General features: G+C 37.9%; 3 protein-coding genes and 1 non-coding gene across 7 annotated transcripts; 3 read left to right on the top strand and 1 right to left on the bottom strand.

The window, feature by feature from the left end:
- Positions 1-1,133: 1,133 nt before the first annotated feature.
- On the top strand, positions 1,134-2,411 carry LOC116732171 (interleukin-8-like). Of its 4 annotated transcripts, none has more exons than XM_032582163.1 (5): positions 1,134-1,293; positions 1,391-1,499; positions 1,591-1,680; positions 1,893-1,933; positions 1,970-2,411. In XM_032582163.1, the coding sequence occupies exons 1-5, from the start codon at positions 1,233-1,235 to the stop codon at positions 2,071-2,073; spliced, it is 405 nt and encodes a 134-aa protein (XP_032438054.1). In that variant the 5' UTR covers positions 1,134-1,232; the 3' UTR covers positions 2,074-2,411. The 4 variants fall into 4 exon arrangements, 3 of the variants coding, with proteins under 3 accessions (XP_032438054.1, XP_032438053.1, XP_032438052.1); XM_032582162.1 differs by having other exon boundaries at positions 1,893-1,966; positions 2,003-2,411; XM_032582161.1 differs by having other exon boundaries at positions 1,135-1,293; positions 1,893-2,411.
- Positions 2,412-8,884: 6,473 nt separating this feature from the next.
- Positions 8,885-11,568, top strand: cxcl19 (chemokine (C-X-C motif) ligand 19). The gene is made up of 3 exons (XM_032584183.1): positions 8,885-9,034; positions 10,218-10,353; positions 11,160-11,568. Exons 1-3 carry the CDS (start codon positions 8,983-8,985, stop codon positions 11,284-11,286), a joined length of 315 nt encoding a protein of 104 aa, XP_032440074.1. The 5' UTR covers positions 8,885-8,982; the 3' UTR covers positions 11,287-11,568.
- Positions 11,569-12,252: 684 nt separating this feature from the next.
- trmt10b (tRNA methyltransferase 10B) lies at positions 12,253-17,674 on the bottom strand. Its single transcript, XM_032584182.1, has 8 exons — positions 17,200-17,674; positions 16,301-16,409; positions 16,083-16,216; positions 15,630-15,782; positions 15,457-15,535; positions 14,058-14,125; positions 13,795-13,918; positions 12,253-13,701 (listed from the first exon to the last, which is right to left on the bottom strand). Exons 1-8 carry the CDS (start codon positions 17,350-17,352, stop codon positions 13,571-13,573), a joined length of 951 nt encoding a protein of 316 aa, XP_032440073.1. The 5' UTR covers positions 17,353-17,674; the 3' UTR covers positions 12,253-13,570.
- Positions 17,675-19,635: 1,961 nt separating this feature from the next.
- On the top strand, positions 19,636-19,851 carry LOC116733520 (small nucleolar RNA U3). Its single transcript, XR_004342044.1, has one exon. It is a non-coding gene; the product is annotated as a small nucleolar RNA U3 (small nucleolar RNA).
- The last annotated feature ends 35 nt before the right edge of the window (positions 19,852-19,886 follow it).

Raw genomic sequence — 19,886 nt, 5'->3', positions numbered from 1 at the left:
GCAGAGACAGTTTGTGTATTTTTGTGTCCAGCACATCTGAGCTGCAATTAACATCCATTTAAAGCAGGGGTCTCAAACTCCAGTCCTCGAGGGCCACAGACCTGCAGTATTTAGATATGCTACAGGTACAAAACACTGGAATGAAATGTTTTAATTACCTCCTCCTTGTGTAGATCAGTTTTCCCAGCCTTGCTAATGACCTAATTATTCTATTCAGGTGGTGCAGCAGAGGCACATCTATAAGTTGCAGGACTGTGGCCCTCGAGGACTGGAGTTTGAGACCCCTGATTGAAAGTCTTTAAAAGAATTGCTTCAGAACCATAATAAATGAAACATGACCAGCATGTTGATGTGGAATGATGCAATAATGTAACGTTTAGTGGTTTTCTCAGTTGTTGGCTGTGTGGTGTTTTCTATGACTTTGTGTTTTTATAATCTAAAGCGTTTTATACAATACTTTGTTGCTGAAATGTGCTATATAAATAAACTTGATTGATTGAGTCTAAATTGAATCAATCAATTTGACTGTGTTAGAATGACTGTGTTAGAATGACTGGACCATTCTAACACGTTAATCTAAACCTTTCCATTGTATCTCTGGCTGCATGTTGAGGGTTGTTGTCTGGCTGGAAGGTCAACCTCCATTATATTTAACTAATATTCAATGTTGTTTGTTCATAATTTTCCAATTCTTAACACAATTTCAATTGACAAATTATGTTTCCACCTCTTCCTATATCTGCCTAGTCAAATACATGCTAAGGATAGTTTTCGAAAAATGCCTCGACTTTCTCAAACAAACAGGAAACCGTTGATTAATGTTCTTTACAACTGAATCGGTGCCAATAAACATATTTCCGACCACCACTATGAAGGTTTAGAGAGTTATCTGTCTTCTCTAACCTGCAGATGAGGCTCTGTTGGCTTTCAACACCCACAGAGAAAATGCCTCGAAGGCGGCCGAGTTTCAACACGACCGGATTGTTTTGTGACGTGTTGGAAGTCTGCTCCTCCGGATTCAGAGGAAAACGACACGGGGGCAGTGAAAGTTTTTTTTGGGTTCACTTCCTAAGAAGACTCACCTGGCAGGTTTTCACCTCACTGTGAGCGTATAAAAGGAGAAGCTGATGATGCTGCACAGTCAGACAGACTCAGGAGTGAAGAACGCTTCACGTTAAAGAGGAGAAAATCACTGCAGGAGAAACGACTGATCTTCACAACCTGAAGTAAGGATGAACTCTGGGATCCGGTGCATCGTTCTTCTGGCCTGCATCACCATCTGCTCCTCAGCCAGTAAGTGTGCAAAAATATTCTACAGTCATGAAACCTGTGATTAAAAATATTCCTGATTAAAACCACATCTTAATTTATGCTGTCATTTGTTCTCCAGGTATTATGAGGTGTAAGTGTATAAAAACGATTTCTGCAGTAAGGACCCGTTTCATCGCTGATGCGACAGTGTATAAACCTGGTCCATCCTGCAGCCTACAGGAAGTGATGTAAGTATCTTCAAGAGCAAATAGTGATTAGAATGACCTCTGAGCGTTGATTGAATTTGTTTTATTTAAATGTTTTTTCCATCTCTTGCAGTGTCATCCTGAAAAATAAAACCCAGCTCTGTCTTGACCCAGCGGGACGTCAGGCTCAAGACATCATCAGAATCCTGAAAGCAAAAGAAATGTAAGTGGGATTATTTTTATATAAATGTAGCGCCTCTATGATGCTCTGAACATTAGACAGGCATAAACATCAGTGTGCACAAACAGACATATCTGAGATAAACAGCAGTTTTAACTAAATGTAAAATCTCTGATCTGTTAAATCAGTTTAATATTTTGTAAAAACACTTGAATGAATTCAAAGTGATTGACTCTGATCTGTTTACTTCGCAGGCAGACAAAGGCTGAGCAGACGAGCAGCGTCAACACAAAAGCAACTTCTGCAGCAACCACAACTACTGCAGCAACCACAACTACTGCAGCAACCACAACTACTGCAACAATCATAACATCAGCAACAACCACATCAGTAGCAGCAACATCAACAGCAACAGCAGCATCAACATCTCTGTAATTTGTTTTAAATGCACCACATTCAGATTATCAACTCAGCAAAGACCTGAAACAGTGAAAAGACAAGTTTTAGTTGTCATAAAGTTTTAGCACAACTTGACTTTCAAAACTGTCAATTCCTTTGTGTGATGTATTTTAATGTGATATAATTTAATTAGTCGATAATTTAAATTCATGGATGTAATTTATGAACTATGGTTGATTATTGTCAACATTTATTTGTATAATTTGAGGTATTTAAATATGTATGTTTTTTTTATCTATTCAAACTCACTTCTCTATGATGTCACGAATGAAAACATATTTTATAATAAACAACAGTTGATAGAAACACAAAAATTGTCTTCTTGGCGGTTTGTCTTGAGTTTGAGGCTGCATTAATTCATAGCCTTAATATTACAAACTCACCTGCAGAGACAAGAGCAAACCCCAGAGTACATGAACAGAGTTGGGTCAAAACATCACAATCTGAATCTGAACGCTTAACATGAAATAATTTTCCTCAAATATCACAAAAAAAAATGACCTTTTATTGTATGTATGTTCGTATCAGCTATCTTTAAGAAGCATTACTTTACTGTGCAATACTAACTGAAAGTGAATGGTTGGATCGCATTATAATGCAACTCGGTTCAGTTCCTCAGAACTGAGTTGCTAAATGACAACAAATGTCAGATCCAGTTCCAACCCATTTTATAAAAGTTCATTTTCTCTAAACTGTAGTGAAGCCCAGAAGATTTATTCTATTTTGAAAAGAGGAGCTGGCAACCTGTGGAGAGGAGAGACAGAAAGAAAGAAAGAAAGAAAGAAAGAAAGAAAGAAAGAAAGAAAGAAAGAAAGAAAGAAAGAAAGAAAGAAAGAAAGAAAGAAAGAAAGAAAGAAAGAAAGAAAGAAAGAAAGAAAGACAGGTGGAGAAGTTAATGAAACTGTAGAAACTGCTCCTGCCAATCACACATCCCAGGAGATCTGCACTTTGACTCACTCTGCCGTTACAACTGATTCATAACAAACGCCGCCCTGCAGGCACCAGATGCGGTTTGTCTACAGAAACATGTAGTCAGTTCACTCAAATCATGTACACAGTTTCACAGCGTAACACGTACACTTCGGTTAGCTGCAAGTTGCAGTCGACCGTGGCTGAGAATTACACTTGTTTAAAAGGTTTTCTGCCAAATGAAACCCAACTGAATTGCAGTCGAGTCGGTGACCGCACAAATCTCTCCTCCCGCCGGACGAGCACGTAGACGCAGTGGACAGTATATAAAACACCATTGGATGAAATGCAGCAAATTAAAAAAAGATCAAGTGCTGCCTTAACTGCAGCGTTGAACACGCACCCAAAATGACACACATTTATTTGGCAAACAGTGCCTAGAATAAATCAAGAAAATAAAAAATGTGAGAAGAAAGCTGGCAGAGAGCTAAAGCTACCGGCTCTCACAGACGCCACCGTGTCTCTGGGAATAGATGGCGTGCCAAATCGTCTTCAATACAGCAGAAGTTTTGAAAACGGTAAACCGTTCCCATCCGGCTCCATGTGATGTCGGATTTGTCCGGTTTTCTGCAGACGAACAGAAAAAACATTGCTTGGAGACGCAAAGCAAAAGCGTAAAAAAGCAAAGCAGAGAAAACTGAGAATGGATACGTTGGTGCTGGTGTTGTAGTGAAGAGTAAGAAATGAACAGAGACTTCTAAATCTGAACACACGAACCTAAAAAAAAATGTTTGTCGAAAAAAATTAATTGTTCAATTCAAAGCCAGTCTAGAAAATATATTTCTGAGATCCTTTTATGACATATTTTAGTTTTTGTTGCAGAGGTGCATCAAACGCTAAAATATGGGCTGGTTATCTGTCTTTCCTTTTTGTTTTTAAATCTATTTTGTGAATAATTGGAGCCTGATGGAACAACCTGCTTTATTTTATTTTTCAGAAAAAGACACATTCCTGTTTATTACTCTGTACTTTAAATTTAACATGAAGAAAAAAATTACAAAATATAGTAAATAATGATCATTTTTAAAAAACTACACGTTGTACATTTGAAGAATTTTGTTTTTGGACGTCCTGGGTTGCTTTGACATGAAAAGTTTGAAAACTCCTGCAGTACAGTATCGTCTTGTATTTCCCAAACTGGCCCTTCATCTGAGACGTCTTCCGGACCGTTGTACTAAAGGAAGTCGAAATATTTAAAACCAGAGCAGTAGACTGAACATTTAAAAGAATCAGCAACCTAAGCACAAAATATTAGAGTGTGATTAAAACTTGTACACAATATAGAGCAGAGAAAGCTGTTTTTGTGACATGTGGGTTAAAACAAAACAAAAGAAAAACAGGCCAAGCAGAATAACTATAATTATCACCCTGCAGCAGTTTTCTAATGATATACCGTGAAAGCTCGCTCACATTATCATTGCAACATCGCTGAGCTATTAAGCACACTTATCTGAATTCACATGAACTGAGAAATTAGTAAATGTTACATGTTAGAGAAAATGTGAGCCTCTTTATTAGAATCTGTTTTTAGAGATTTAAAGGACTTAAGCTGAGTGCAAAGGTTTGGTGTAGCCACAACAAAAGGCCAATTAACACATTTTCAACAATTGTTTTGTCAATGTCTTTAATTATTGGTAGACATATTGTTTCCACTTTATGCTTCATTCTCACCAACTTGGTTTTGTCTCTCCACCAGGGTGGCGTCGCTGCCGACAATAGCTGCGTTTCCGTTACAAATGTTCTGCAAATTCTCAATCGCGGTGTTTCCATTAAATAAGAAACGCAATTAAAATCACATGCGAATAAGTTTGTTCAGGCGATAAAAGACATGCTGTGTTTCATCAACCTTCTACTACTTCCTGTCGTCTTCTTTGTCTTTTCCGCCGGCGGTAACATCCGGTTGTTGATCACGTGACACGTGTGGCACAAAAAAAAAACATTCCACTGCAGTTTTGCAAATTATACTAATTTTGATACATGATAGCGCAAATACGTTTCGTCAAAAACTTTAGTTTTTTTGTTGGTTTTTTTCAAAATCACCGTATTTTTATTGAGTAGTTTATTATTATTTTTATTCATATTTGTGCCTTTATGAAGTCAACGGAAACGCCGCTGCTGCCCCTTTAAAAATGGGGAAACCAGTAAAGACTTGTCAGAGTTTCTCCGAACTGAACCGTTCCATTTAGACAAGCCCACGGAGTATTGCAATCAATCAAGTGGGAAATGATGAAAGCATGGAGGTAGGTTCGGCTCTGTCAGAGTATCAGAGCCTCACCTGAGCAGTGGATGGAAACACTCGGATTTTGCCACCACAGAAGAACCGGCTCTTCCACCTGCCAACAGCTGCCAGATCCCGACTGACGTCACAGAGACCTGAGGCCCGAAAGTGTCAACATCTTTAACTCAAGATTCAGTTTTTCCAAAGGAGATGACTTACGTTTAATCTCTGACAGCTTCTTTGGTTTCATCATCCACGTTTAACTTCGGTTCAGTTTAGTTCAGTTTGTCGATTATTCTTGTGTTTCTACACAGATTTATGACCGATCTGAGCCAGTGGACATTCAAATCTTATTTTGTTTCTCAGTAGGTGGTGAGTAATTTTGCTGAGTCATTATTTCCTTGCAGTCATGTGGTGTTGAGGAGGGTTTTTTATTATTATTATTATCTTTTTTATTTATTTAATTTTTTTAGCCACTTTGGTTCCTCCTTTTGGTCCTGCTGAAGGACACGTGCGTAATCATGAGGGAGCGACGCTGCTTAGGTGAAACCACGGCGATCATAACAGCCTTTACCGCTGAGGCTGGACGCGGTTTCCCTGTCTGAAGATTTATCCCTCTGTCTGTCTGCTTTGGCTGGGTCCTCCTCATAATAAAAATGTCCGTGTATGGCATCAGTTAAATGTGTAACGCCTAAATTCTTCATCAGTAATGAGAACTAGGATCAGAAATATTGACTAAATGTCAATAAGAGATGATGAATTGTTATTTTTTTCAATAAATAAAAGTAAAACTATGTCTGTGTCTTATATTTATATATATATAAATGATGATTGCAGACATGTTATACTCAAACTTCCCTCACAGTTCCACAGGTTTTCAGATGAAGAGCACAGCATGATGCCGCCACCACCATGCTTCACACTGGGGTTGTATATTTAGGGTAGGGCTGCACAGTCACCGTCGCAATATCAGTGGGCACAATATTAAAACATTTGGAGTCCAATAACTGCTGGCTAATATATTCCAAGAGTTATAAACTTACATTTTTCACTTAGCCAGTTGGACAGAATCCCAAAGTTAAGAGTTTACGCTGGCTTCTTAACTTTGTTGCCCAAAATGCTAGAGGTCACGGAGGCATGGAAGCACACATGAGAGAGAGAGGAAAGAAAAAACATAGGCGTATATGTAACTGGTATTCTCATCGCAATATTTATCAACGCTACAATAATATGCAACGATATGTAACATTCTCAAAATGATGTAAGATGAGTGCAGGGTGACTGTCAACAGGATGACGGGAGTGCAGGAGGAATTTTCCGGTGAAAATTTCTCTGTTTTGTTTTCATGTAGCAATATATCTCAATATAACCCGCAAGGATAGAAAAATTTAAATGTCAGTTTTGTTTCCAATATCGTGCAGCTCAACTCGTGGGGGCGATTTTCAGTCCAGTTCTCAAACCTGACCATGGCAGCATGTCTGCAAGTGATAATAAAAAATAAAAAAAACATGATAATAAACAAGTGGATGACAACATGTTGCATGCTGAAAAACTCATCTCCAGCAGATGAACAGCATCTAACAGTCTTTAAAAAGAATGAAAAAAATCAGAGAACCTGAGGCTTGTTCATCTTATCAGCCGAAACTGCTTAATAATAATCTGATTTGTGATATTTTTCCAAACATTTCCAGAAACTGTATTTCATTTGAAGCGTAGCTGCAGACAGTTCACCAGTTTAGTCGTCCTAAAACCAGCCTGTCACTCCATCGTCACAGTAATGCTAAAGTTAAAGCTAAAGCACCACAGACTGAAATAAAAGCCACAACTCCACTGCTATGTTGGCGAATGCCGACTCCTTGGTGGCCTCTGAGATTTATTTTCACAAATGATTATAGAGCTTTGCTTGTAGGAGAGAAACCATGGAGCCTTTTCTGTGAGGACAGTCAGAGGGTTACACAAGGCGCAGCAATCAATTTCTTTACTATTTCTCTCTCTTTAAGTTTGGATTTTTTAATTTTAGATCTTCTATGGAATGAAATAGTAATTTCTGCCCACATAAGGGGGGCACTTGGACAACCTAAAAGTTATTTAATATAATCTACTGCTGGTCTGTAATGTCTAGCAGAGACTTTGGGTCAGTTCACCCCTTTGTTGATTTATATATAACTGTTTATCAATGCATCGTCATTTCTTTCCTTCCTACTTATGTTTCGTACCTGCAAGCAAAGCATTTTTCATCCACGTACTTTACCATTACATATCAGTCTATTTCACCTTACAGTGCAGCATTTTCACAAATTTTGCACCTGAATAATAATAAAAAGCTCAGATCTCTTAATCTAATCCTATAAAATTTGAAGAACTTTTTGCACTTCACTTTATCTTCGCTCGTTGTCATTCTTATCTTCTCTTTTAGATCATGATGCCTACTTAGGGGTGGGCGTTTATCGTATGGTCTATAATTTATCGTGAAAAAAATTCTCATCAGAAATAAGAATTTTGATTTGTTGTCATAATAAGTTTAAGTTAGTTAGTTTGTCAGTTATTGGTGTTAAATATAAAGAAAACTGACAGTATGGTCTGTGTTTTGTTTCGCAAGAGCACCAATAAACACCAGTAAACTCTAAAATATTATTAAATATGAACAGTTTAGTGGCATCAGTCACATTTTATCAACTAAATTGAGTCCTGGAGGAACCTAATTCAGGCGTGAATGTGTTTCAAAACCAATATTTGTATTTGCTGAGCCATGCAGTCACCATGCTGCAAAACAAATTATTTTCTAAAAGTAAGTAATAAATAGTTTTTAAAATAATATTGTAGTTATCACAGTAATACCACAAAATATTGAGATAAAATTCTAAGTCCACCTCTGCTTCAGATCCCGCTGTCCTAACTTAAAGGTTAATAAAATACCAGTAAATGAGTGAGACATTTTTAACTGAATTTAAGACAGTACAAGTTCAGTTTGATTGAAGATGCCTGAAACTTCATTCAGGTGCTGAAAAATGCTTCGGAAAAACAGAATAATGCTCATTTTAAGTCAATTACTTTTGTTAAAATTCCTTGAAGAAAGAAGCGATGCAATAAAAAAAAAAGAAAGGAACAAAACCATTCAGCAACAACAAAAAGAAACTAACACTAGCCATAAGGTCACTTAGTTTCCTGCACTATTTGTGCAATATTGGAAGAAACCCCCAGAGAAGAAACACATACCAACAACCACGCCTCAGTTTCATTCATCTGTCAGATAAACAAAAACTGTTTACAAAACTGGATCTGATGATCACGCCGCCTTCTGGAAACAGACGTCGGCGGTCGACTGGATTCGTCTGCAGACCCACAACAAGCAGATAAGAGGAAAAGAAGCTGCTGTGGGTTCGCACACAACGACACGCTAAATCTGTCTGACTCATTTCTGTGGCTGCGGGACAGAGGCGAGTCGTGTCCTAACCTCAGCGGGGCCCTTTGGTCGTTCCCTGAACCCACCGTCCCATGACTGCCTGCTGCTGCACATGTGAACACACCAAAGTGAAACCGCACATATGCACCACTCTGGGTATTGTTTGAATTTGGAGATGAGCACATGACCCCCCGTGTGTATAAATATTGAGTACCAAGGCAGGGTTTCAGTAGACAAGTGTTTTCTTGTGTTTTGTTCTTTGGCAAAGATCTCAACAAGCAGCTGGTGGAACAAGATGAAGCTCTGCATCGTGATTGTGCTGGCGGCCCTGCTGGTGCTCGCTGACGGTAAGAGACGCGGAAACGCTGACGTAACGTCCAGAAACGGGACGATTTTTCAGGGGGAAGCGAGCAGCTGGACGTGTTTTGTTATTGTAAGATGAACGTCTACTAGAAGAGGTATTTACCTCCATAAATATTGTGCTTTTTAGGATCCAAGATAGAAACACTCTGATGCTTTTGCGATAAATATTTGGGCGTTTAACAAGGAATCGGAAACCTTATGTCACCTTTTTACTGTTTTTTTGTTGGCAAAAAATGACTTATGCCATTATTAATGGTTTAAAATCATTGTCCATATATAACCTTTTTCTTTAAGTGAAGGTGGCAGAGGACGATTTTAGTTCTAGTTTGTTGGGTTGTGAAATGTATATTCTGCACAAATTAGTTTAAGAACACTAAATTAAGAATTTTATGCCCTTAAAATAATTATGCACAAAAAAAATTCACATAAAGTCTTTGCGATTACAAAGACAATTTCAAATAAAACTCCATTCCAACCTTCAGATCACCTTCGTGCAAACATGACCTTTGTGCTTCTGAGTCACATCCCGTCATGAGTGTGTGTGTGAAACTGCTGAGGAAAACTCGCCTGCGTTTATGGGGAACGTGGAACTGTGTTTCTTGCATTGTACATTTTAATGTTCGAGTTGTAAAACATCAGGAAGGCAGCGGAAGGACCAAAAGAGGAAGCAGGGCGGTTTAATTTCACAAGCAGCTGGGTGTGATGAAACATGCTGGTAAAAGCGGGAGTTGTCAAGATTTGATTTATGAATTGGGAGTTTATTTAGGTCCTGCTAGATGTGCAGCAGAAGGAAAAACAAACTCTCAGCGTCTAAATCTCCACATTTTGTCATTTTACAACCAGAAACATCTCTGTAGATTAGGTGTTTGTGGAAGAGGAGTAAGGAGGGCTCCATTTGTGGGGAAAAAAGAAAACATGTAGAGGAAGATGTTCTGGTCTAGATCAAAGGGTATTCATATATGAAAATGGCCCAGTCAAAGTACAGAAGCAAATCCAAAGCAGAAGCTGTAGCGAGTCTTGGAAATTGTCACTTTCCATCCAATCTGACTCACAAGATGTTGAGATTTATGATCTCTCCCAGGACCCGTAGTTAGTTGAACACTAATGAAAATAAGACTCAGCAGGCCTGCGTGTTTTACCGAAACTCTGTTTTCTGTTTTCTGACAGGAATGCCGCCCATAAACAGGGACCTCAACCCACACTGCAGGTGCCTGCAGGTCGAGTCCAGGATCATCCCTGCGGAGAACCTGAAGAGCATCAAGCTGGTCCCCGAGGGGCCCAACTGCGCCGAAACAGAAGTCATGTGAGTGAATTGGGAATAAAAAAAAAAAAAGCTTGGTTTTACGTGTCAGTGCTGCAGCTCAGATGGATTTAATTTAGGTGTTAAACTAGATCGTTGTTACAAATCATTTTTAAATTCATCTTATGAACATTACATAAGTTTAGATTTGCATATAAAGAGTCTTTGTCTTTATATGTAAACAAACAAATCCAACTTGATTTGTTTTAAATACAGTTAGGCACATATTCTATTTAAAACACAGTTATGTTTCTTTTTTAAAAAAAATCTGATTCAGGCAGATTCTACCAAGTGAAGGAATATTATTATTATTATCATGATAAGAATAATATAAGAGTATTGCTGTTCTCAGCTTCCATACTGGTTCAAAATTAAAAAATAAAAACAACATAGTAAAATACAAAGTAGAGCCATTGATCTCAAAAAGATCATTCTACTTATGTTTGCATATCTATTAACTATTTGCCTGTAAATATGCCACTCAAATGGTATTTTTGGTCAACATTAAGAGACATTAATATGATTATTTGACGGTAACGCTTAATGCCAAATGGCTCCCCTGATAAAGATATGCACAAACAGTTGAAAGGAATTCATATTTTATGGAAACACCGTAAATGTGAGACATCTGCTGAGTCACTCGTAAAATCCACACAGGTGGAGCAGATAAGGTGTATGTAAATCTCTCCACACGTAGATGTTTTCCAGCCACTCCACTCATTTGGCGTTTTTTTGTTGTGTTTTTTATTTTATTTGCCTCCGTCATGAATTTGACATTAGGATAACTCTGCTCTTATTCTGTTGGTCAGAGCCGGACTGGTGAGCGGGGAGAAGGTGTGTCTCAACCCTCAGTCCGCCTGGGTGAAGAAGCTGGTCCAGTTTGTCCTGGAGAGACAGACCCAGAAGCAGAAAGCCGCTCCCAAGAAGACGGCATGAGGATTATTCTGCACACCTCAAAGCGATTCATCTGATACCTGAGCCATGATACTACATTCCTGTTTCATTACATCATTTTCTTATCTCCACTGTTTTGTTTCCGTATTTCACTTTTTTAAATAACGTTTTGTACACAAACGCCGTATGTAGCAAATATGTAGCTTTGTAACATGAGACTCTCACCCAGTAGCAATAAATCAGTGCAGCTTAGGTGAGAGAAATTGTGCTGTGAATTGATTTTTTTGATGTGAGGCTTTAATAAAGTGTTGCTTCTTGTATTAAGTGTTGCGCCGTTCTTTGTAAATCATGTCGCCGTTTAGCACATCGTTAAAACGTGGAGCAGGACGTTTATTAGGCGTATTTCTCGAGCTCCAGCCATCGGCTCTAGCGCTCAGGTTGGGTTTCATAGGCTTGATTGAATTGGATGATGAAACCGTAACATCACTGAACATTTAAGAATCATTTTGATCCAAATCTGAGCTAAAGGTCTCACATTTGAATGCTTTGAACTTTAACTCAACGTTTACTTGCTCGAACACAGCCTGGGTGTAGGGGGTTTTCATTATGATCGCAGGGAAATATTTTTTGTCTTTCTTAGACATATACTTCTTTCATATCATGACTGAAAATTACAGTAGCTCTATAGTAATAAGCTAATAAACAATAATACACAAACTTGTGTTTCAGATCCTCAAATTAGTTTAAGGAGCCCCTTAAACATGTTTACTTTACGTGAGACTTTTGAGTTTTTTAAATCAATTTAAGAAAATCTGTGCAACAATCGCACATCTTCGCTTGAGGCAGCCATGTTGGATTTTTATAATAAAAGATAATGAAAAACCTCTGACTTAGAAACTGAATGTCAGCGGAAAAGTATTTTCTTTCTGACTGAGTGAAACTCAGCCACAGTTATTTTATCTCGTAACTTTCCCACTCTTGGGCCAGGACCATAATCAGAAAGGTTGCTAAAAAAACATAATTTATTGCTTGGCGGCTTTGCATTTTAATGACATATTTCATGACCCGCGTCCCTCCCACTATGCTCCGGTAACAAATGGACAGACGGTGGGGACTTTCTGGAACCGGTCGTGTTCCTAGGAATACGCTCGTTGCGACAGAACAGCAGATAAAGAAAGAGAAAGAGAAAAAGGCGGCGCTGAGAATTTGGCGTTGCTCATGTAAACAACGTCAGTGGAGAGCAGCAAGACTTGTTTCTGCTTCAAAGCAGTTTTATTTTTGACAAATGATGTGAATTTAACGCATCAAACTCATACTGAATGTAACTGACTCCCCTGCCAATCGCCCAGAAAGCTTCAAATAAACTGAAAATATAACTATTTTTTCATTCATAGAAAGTCAAAAATAAATAAATACATTAGCAAGTATGCTTATGTTCTTACCTTCTGTACCAGAAAAAAAAAACTGTGTGTTATTCCTGATTGTCTCTTTTCTATTATAAAATCTGTAAGTTAAAAGACGCTTTCAGGGTCTCCTGCTTTTTCTTCACCATCAGTTGGGAGAGAAAAACTTGAGACGCTTTAAGCTCTAAGCCGACATTTAGACAAACAAAACTGAATTTGAGGAAGTTTCTCTGCTGCTCAGAGATGCATTCGTGTTCCTCAGCTGACCTGAGCTTGTCTTGCAGGTAAGGCGTCATGGATTGTTTCTGACATTTTCCTTCCCCCACTTGTCCCACACGCTCATTTTCAACGGTTTATCTTTTCACAGGCAGAAAACAAAGCATGAAATGGTTTTTTTTGTTGGTTTTTTTTGTGGTAGCATGTTTGGGCATTTGACTCATTTCCATCAGACTCTTTTTTTTCTCTCTCTCTCTCAGAATAACACTGAGAATTCATTTGACATTTTTCCAAGGAAAACAATCAAAGTGCAGAGAGAGGCAATGCCAACAAAAACATTTCGTAGGGCACAAAGAGGTCATTGTAAATTTTGGCAGTAGTAATAAATAATCCCACGGCTAAAGCGGATAAAGCGGAATAGAAGATGGATGGATAAATGAATCATTTTTAAAAGCATGTGAACAAAATAAACTGCTTCAATTGATCCTTTTTCCTACTTGTAATATTGACTGAACACTTTAGTACGACAACAAACAACTTTATGTTTGTAATCAGATTTTCTGCATGTTTTGTCTCCAAAGCTTCAGATTTAATCATTTGGTGCCACGTAGCATAAAACATAAATACACCGTAGTGTACCAGGCAATATTAGGAGTCTTTGCAGCTTATTGTCCATAAAAAAAACCCCTAATAACTCATTAATTTGTTCATTGCTCCTCAACAGGAAAACATGTTGAGTTTTCCGGTGAGATGACGTAACCCTTTCCTGCAGGAAACCACGTCTGCAGCGCCTGCGTCCAGCTGCCGGTCTCCGAGAACATTACCAAGATGTCGAACACTGTGGACAAAGGAGACAATTTTCAAAATAAAGAAAGGAGTTTTAAAAGCAAAATTTTAAAAAAATCTCTCACAGACGGACGCTGCGGCTTGCCTTGATTAACGGCGAGGATCTTGGAGTGGAAGTTCTTTGCGTTGTTTTTCTTCGCCATGTACTCGTCCACAGGGAGCCTGGCGGTGCGGACGCTCAGCTCCGCGGCTCTGGAAAGACTCAGCTTCTGCAGCAGAGAGCCCACGAAGGAGACAACTAACTCGGTTATTTATTTATTTGTCAGACAGAGCGAACAGTGAAGGCGCTGGGCTCATGAAAGCATCAAACTCTGAGCTGGTTCCTATTTTTAAATGTGCTGATTTTACCTTCTGGATGCTTTCGTCCACCAGACCACCGAGGACGTACACTTTGTCAGCGTCCACAGTCTGCAAAGCTGTGAGCAATGACAAAACATCGCGGGCATTAGCAGTATTTCTTCCAACATTTAATGTCGCTATCATTACACTGACATTTAATTTATTTTTACTTAGCATTTGTATGTGAGACAGTTTAAATAAAATTGCTAGAAATATTCGCTGTTGCGTTGCAGCGAGAAGGTTCTGGGTTCGAATCCCAGCCTATGTTCTTTCAATATGGAGTGTGACATTAAGTTAATCAATCTTGTATTGAAACACAAGAAAATTTGATGATAAAATGAGGAATAAATACTTAAATGATCATATTTTCTTTAAGAATGCAACAAACAAAAATTTTAAATAGTCATTTTCCCATTTAGTCATTTGAAAATGTAATAAATAATGGAAACATTTAAGTAATTAGAATTTATCTTTAATTTATTAGATTAATTTCCAGAATATCACATGTGTTTAAATAGCTATTTAACAACGTGTTTATATATTTAATTGTGACCCTTTAGGTTAGGGGTGTCAAACTCCAGTCCTCAAGGGCCGGTGTCCTGCAACTTTTAGATGTGCCACTGCTGCACCACACCTGAATAGAATAATTAGGTCATTAAGGCTCTGGAGAACTGATCTACACAAGGAGGAGGTAATTAAGCCATTTCATTCCAGTGTTTTGTACCTGTGGCACATCTAAAAACTGTAGGACACCGGCCCTTGAGGACTGGACTTTGACACCTGTGCTTTAGGTCTTCAAAAGGTGAGAAACAATCAGGCTAATTGCTCCCTCTAGTGGACAAAATATGCTTTACAAAATCTACAAGTCCAAGGACTTGAACTTCAAAAAAAGTTAGTAATGTTTACATGGAAGAATAGCAATACTGGTGCAATTACAGTTTTGAATATAATTGAAAAGTTTATTTTAGTAATTCAATTCAAATATGAAGCTCACATTTTATATAGATTCATTATTCTTTCATAGAGGGGTATAATCTGTTTATTTGTCTTCATTTTGATGATTATAGTTTACAGCTAATGTAAAGACTGATCATTTTTTATTTTTGCAATGATGGTGTGTTATGATGACCATGTTATGATCTACATAGTTATATGACATAATTCACAAGGAGGGTGAGACCCAAGAGTCAGTGGAAGAAGCTAGGTGTTTCAAGCACACTAATGGAAAGTTAAGTGGAAGAAAAAAGTGGTAGAGAACGTAGCACAAACAACTGGGATAAGTCCTAATTAGCTAAATCAATAGACATTTGACAATTGAACTCTATGTTATCTGCGTGTAATGAATATACGTAATACATGAGTTTCACTTTTTTAATTGAATTAAAGAAACAAATAAAAATGACCAGACCTTCTTGGGCATCTGGGGTGAGATAAACGACAGATTCTGAAGGGAACAGGTCCAAACAGCTTTCCTCTGTTATTTCCATCTACATTAAACAGACATAAGAAAAAGTGAGTGAGATCGAGGCGACTTTTCTGACTCTTTTTGATAAGAGGATAATCGGAGACCGATCGAATCACCGCGTAGCCGAGGAAGCCGTCGTTCATTCGAACACACTCCCGGTAGAGTCGGCTGTCCTCTCTCAGCTCCGTCAGGAACAGATGAAACGGCCGAGTCGCCTTCTTGTTCGACCCGTACAGCCGCCTCAACTGGCCCGCCAGCCGGCTTATCTCCTGAGCGAGAAGGAAGTCCGCTTTTCTTTCTTACGTTCACTTCGACACGGAGGACGGCAAAGCACAGGTAAGAGTAGCGCTACTTCAACGTACTTTCACTCAAGTAAAAGTAAAACGTTAGAGAGAAATGACTAAAGTAAGAGTAAAATAGTATTTGGTAAAAAGTCTACTCGAGTACTGAGTAACAGATCTAATTATCAATCATTTAATATTTATACTCCTAAAAGTAAACTTTTTCACAACAGTTAATGCAATCGACTCTCCTTCTGCAGGATTTGACTCCGGACAGAAGATCATCACCTTGTCAGACATGCAGTCTGTCATGCTGAGGTCCACGCAAAGTTTCTGACCGGTGGAGCGAGCCTCTGCTAGACGCTCGTTGGTGATCGCCTTCATGACTCGCTTGGTGAACTGCGCGGCTTCCTTGTCACCACCTTTATGAACAGAACAAAGGATCATAAGAAGTCGACGAATCGGGTTATGATCCTCAGCGTTTGTCGATTCTCCTCGGTCTTCACCTGATGCCTGCGCGCGGTTCAACCTCCTCTTCTGTTTCTCTTCTTTGCGTTTGCTCTTCTTCGCAGCCAGCTGCCTCTCCCAGTGTCGCTGCTTCCTCAGTACGTTCTTCTGCTCATAAAACAGAAAAAAAAAAAACCATAAAAATAAGCCAGAAACACTTCACTTCACATTCATTGGCTGTTTTGTGTCAGTTTATCTCATAAAATCCCAAAGACATTAAGGATGTCAAGGATTTTTACATGGCACTCTATGGAGATATTAAATTTTTAAGACACAGTGATTAACAGAAACTGGGCTCTAATCAAATAAAGAGAAAAAAATCCAGTTTTCAATAAGCTAATCAAAGAATAAAATGTTAAAAAACCATTAACGAAAAATCAAATATCCACGAAACTTTACATTGTGTTAATACTTTAATGCTTTTCAGGAAAGCAAACAGGATTAATTACACTGTTTAAGGTCAAGATAATGTTTTAAATGTACATAATAATAAAAAATACAGTTATTCTGAAATATGTGTATATTTAAGGTAATTATCTCCAGAGTTAGGGTTGGTTTTAGATTGTTATATTAAAAACAAAACAAAAACTGCTGGGTTAATGGAGATAATGTGTTTGTCATAATAATAAAGTGAAGTCGGCTAATCTTTTTGTGCAACATAAATATGTTTTTTAATCATAAATTCGTCTTATTTTATTAAGTTAATAAGACTGCTTACAGTGTATTTAAATGAGTCTGATCATTCTGCTTAATAATCTCTTATCAAGGATATTAGTGGGTGCAAAGTTTGTCAAACACATTTAGATCACCGCAAAAACTGACTGAATTTTAAAGACAACCTCACCTAAATGTCAACTTGCGGATTTTTTGAACGATGCTCTTCATCTGTGCTACTTACAGAACACGGTGCTTCGCCTCCCTCAGCTTGTCTTTGCTCTCCATCAGGATCCAGATCCATGCGCAGCAGATCCATGAGCTCCGAAACCCCATCCGGATCCGTCTCACACGTTTCTGACGAAACATGTTGCTTCGCACTCAGTCCCAGAGACATCTCTGGCAGAAAAGAATACCTTATTTTTTATCGGGAAATCTCCAAACATCTGTTGTTTCCCAGCAAATATCACGTTGGGGTTGGAGTAGATGATCAAGACGAGTGTCTGGGTTGGCAGTGAAAGTCTGACTTGTGTTGTTATCGTCACACATGACGGGAGTTTATTACAAGAGATCGCTGTTATTGTTAATATTTTGTACTTATGTCAACCCCCAAACTGTAACACGTTGACACAACAACAAATGTTAGCAACGAAAGCAAAGACTAGAACTGCATGGGACACCGTGCCTGTTTTCAGGGGACTTACTTCCTGGTTACGAGCACGTGAGATTTCCGGTGAGTGACGTCACAGTAAACAGAAACGAAGAGTGTCGATAAAATAAGAATAAAGTACCGATTACTTTATTAACTTATATGACTTGTGTTTTTTATGTACAAAGTAGTGAAGTTAGAAAGAAAAACAAATATAGTTGTGTCCCTTTGAACAGGAACGTTTCATTTGCGCTGATTCACCAGAAGGGGGCAATGAGCGCTTAAATTAAATTAAATTAAATTAAATTAAATTAAATTAAATTAAATTAAATTAAATTAAATTAAATTAAATTAAATTAAATTAAATTAAATTAAATTAGTGGGGTAAAATTAAATGCAATATTTGTTTCAGTCAAACCACTGTTTAACTTTAATTGGCGAAACTTATTCACAGAGTTGTTGAAAATGATAATTGACTATTAAAATTTAATGGAATAAATTTCATGCATAGTTATATTTTTAAGACAGGCTGATTGATGTTTGACATTGTAAAACTCTAGCTCTGTCTATTAATTAAATGTTGCTGTATGGAGGAATTTTTCTGCCATAAACCAAGAGCACACATGAAATCCTGCTTTCAGACTGAAAATGCCTGGTCTTGGATTATGGCAGAAATATTTCTCCATACTGATGCTATATTAATATTTTTGGTATTTAGTTAACTACACCCTCTTCGCTAAACTCATACGCATAAAGTTGCTAAATCGTTTCCAAAGAATAGCCGTTGAACAACTTGCCAAAATGACACACAAAATTTCGAAGGTCCGTGAACGTAACTTTTCTCAGTACAGTTCTGCCCTCCTTGTAAAGTGCGAATCTGCATAGAAACATTATTTTGTGAGTATACGTTTACATTTAAATTAAATTATATTAATTATTTTATAAAAACGTTAATATTGCTCAACTAGCTGCTAAAAGCGGGAAACCTAACTTGAAAGGAAATTTTAAATTGGACGTAGCGGCTATAGCATTTTAGCATTGCTAACCCTGTTCAGGTTTGAAATGATCATTAATAGTAATTATTAAATTGTTTTATACAGCGTTTTACATCATTTTCGAATTTGGAGATAGATTAAATTGACTAAACACCCAAACCTGAACAGGCATTTTACAATGTGTACGTTTTATGGCGGGCTAAGGCTAGATACATGTTTCCTTTTATTCAAGCCTGATGTATGACGTCAAATTAGCAAGAGTAAGCCCAAAAAGGTTAAAATTGTTTTCTACTCCCAACCAGAATTGGCAAACGTACCTCTTTGTGGAGTAAATTGCAAAGGAGACAATTTATAGATTAAATTCGGAATATCATTTTAGACAATTAATACAGTTCAAAATATGATTTTAAATCCGATCTGTCACTCTTGTGCTGGTAGGAACTATTTCTCTTGTCATCATTTTTAGTCGGTAACTAAAATCGACGCACTCGTGAGTTTCAGTCTTAAATTTATGTTTTATTGTACAATCTTTCTACCGCTCGCCAGTTTGTCAGTGGCCACTGTAGCTTTTCATCCAAGCGAATGATTTTAACATTATTTTTATACCATATATTATTTTGTAAATGTAGCGGCTGTGTCCCTGTTAGCACGTGGCATCGACGCAGCCTGAATACAAAACCACAGTGCATTGTGGGTAACACAGTAGAGTTTAGACGTCTTTTTTATGTATAAATGGGTTTTAATTTTAAAACAGCAGTCATTTCTGAGTAATGTTGTGTGTTATATGTAACAAAACGTTTGGAAATTGAGATGTGAAATATATATTATTAAACGCTCATTACAACGTGCTACAGGATACGTAAAAATTGTAACATTACAAATTACAAATATGTATATTTAACTGTTTAGAAGTTGATATTGCTATGTGTGTTAGTTGTACTTTAATGGCATGTAGAGCGCTAAACGTGTTGTGTGCACCGTCACTGAGAAGGGCAGGACGTGAGTACTAAAGCGTGGGGAGGAGCAGAGAGGAGTTAAGACTATACTTTCAGGGATCATTTCTATAGTTTTTGACTTGAGAAATGTGATTGTAATCTGTATGGTCTCGCTAACCACGATGATGAGTTGGTGATACTTCTGCCTGAGCGCGAAGCGGGTGGAGAGTGATGATTGAGTTCATGGGCTCTTCACTTTTGATGACCGTTCACTGTTTCCTTGGAAACAGCGAGGGTGGAAGTATGATCAGAGTGGTTGTGCTGATGGTTAAATGAGATAAACAAATTATTC

This window comes from Xiphophorus hellerii, chromosome 14 (assembly GCF_003331165.1).
Source record: "Xiphophorus hellerii strain 12219 chromosome 14, Xiphophorus_hellerii-4.1, whole genome shotgun sequence".
In the NCBI taxonomy this organism is placed as follows: Eukaryota; Metazoa; Chordata; class Actinopteri; order Cyprinodontiformes; family Poeciliidae; genus Xiphophorus; species Xiphophorus hellerii.
Note: the sequence above shows the minus strand (reverse complement) of the source record. Positions and strands in the feature narration are given on the sequence as shown.

Bases quoted from the DNA above. Each gene is read 5' to 3' on its own strand.
- LOC116732171 (XM_032582161.1), top strand. From the start codon at position 1,233: ATGAACTCTGGGATCCGGTGCATCGTTCTTCTGGCCTGCATCACCATC. The intron at 1,500-1,590 runs GTAAGTATCTTC...CATCTCTTGCAG, and splicing joins TGCAGCCTACAGGAAGTGAT to TGTCATCCTGAAAAATAAAA. The intron at 1,681-1,892 runs GTAAGTGGGATT...TTTACTTCGCAG, and splicing joins ATCCTGAAAGCAAAAGAAAT to GCAGACAAAGGCTGAGCAGA.
- trmt10b (XM_032584182.1), bottom strand. From the start codon at position 17,352: ATGTCTCTGGGACTGAGTGCGAAGCAACATGTTTCGTCAGAAACGTGT. The intron at 15,783-16,082 runs GTGATGATCTTC...CTTCTCGCTCAG, and splicing joins CAGACTGCATGTCTGACAAG to GAGATAAGCCGGCTGGCGGG. The intron at 15,536-15,629 runs GTGATTCGATCG...TGTTTAATGTAG, and splicing joins ACGGCTTCCTCGGCTACGCG to ATGGAAATAACAGAGGAAAG.
- cxcl19 (XM_032584183.1), top strand. From the start codon at position 8,983: ATGAAGCTCTGCATCGTGATTGTGCTGGCGGCCCTGCTGGTGCTCGCT. The intron at 9,035-10,217 runs GTAAGAGACGCG...GTTTTCTGACAG, and splicing joins CCTGCTGGTGCTCGCTGACG to GAATGCCGCCCATAAACAGG. The intron at 10,354-11,159 runs GTGAGTGAATTG...TCTGTTGGTCAG, and splicing joins TGCGCCGAAACAGAAGTCAT to AGCCGGACTGGTGAGCGGGG.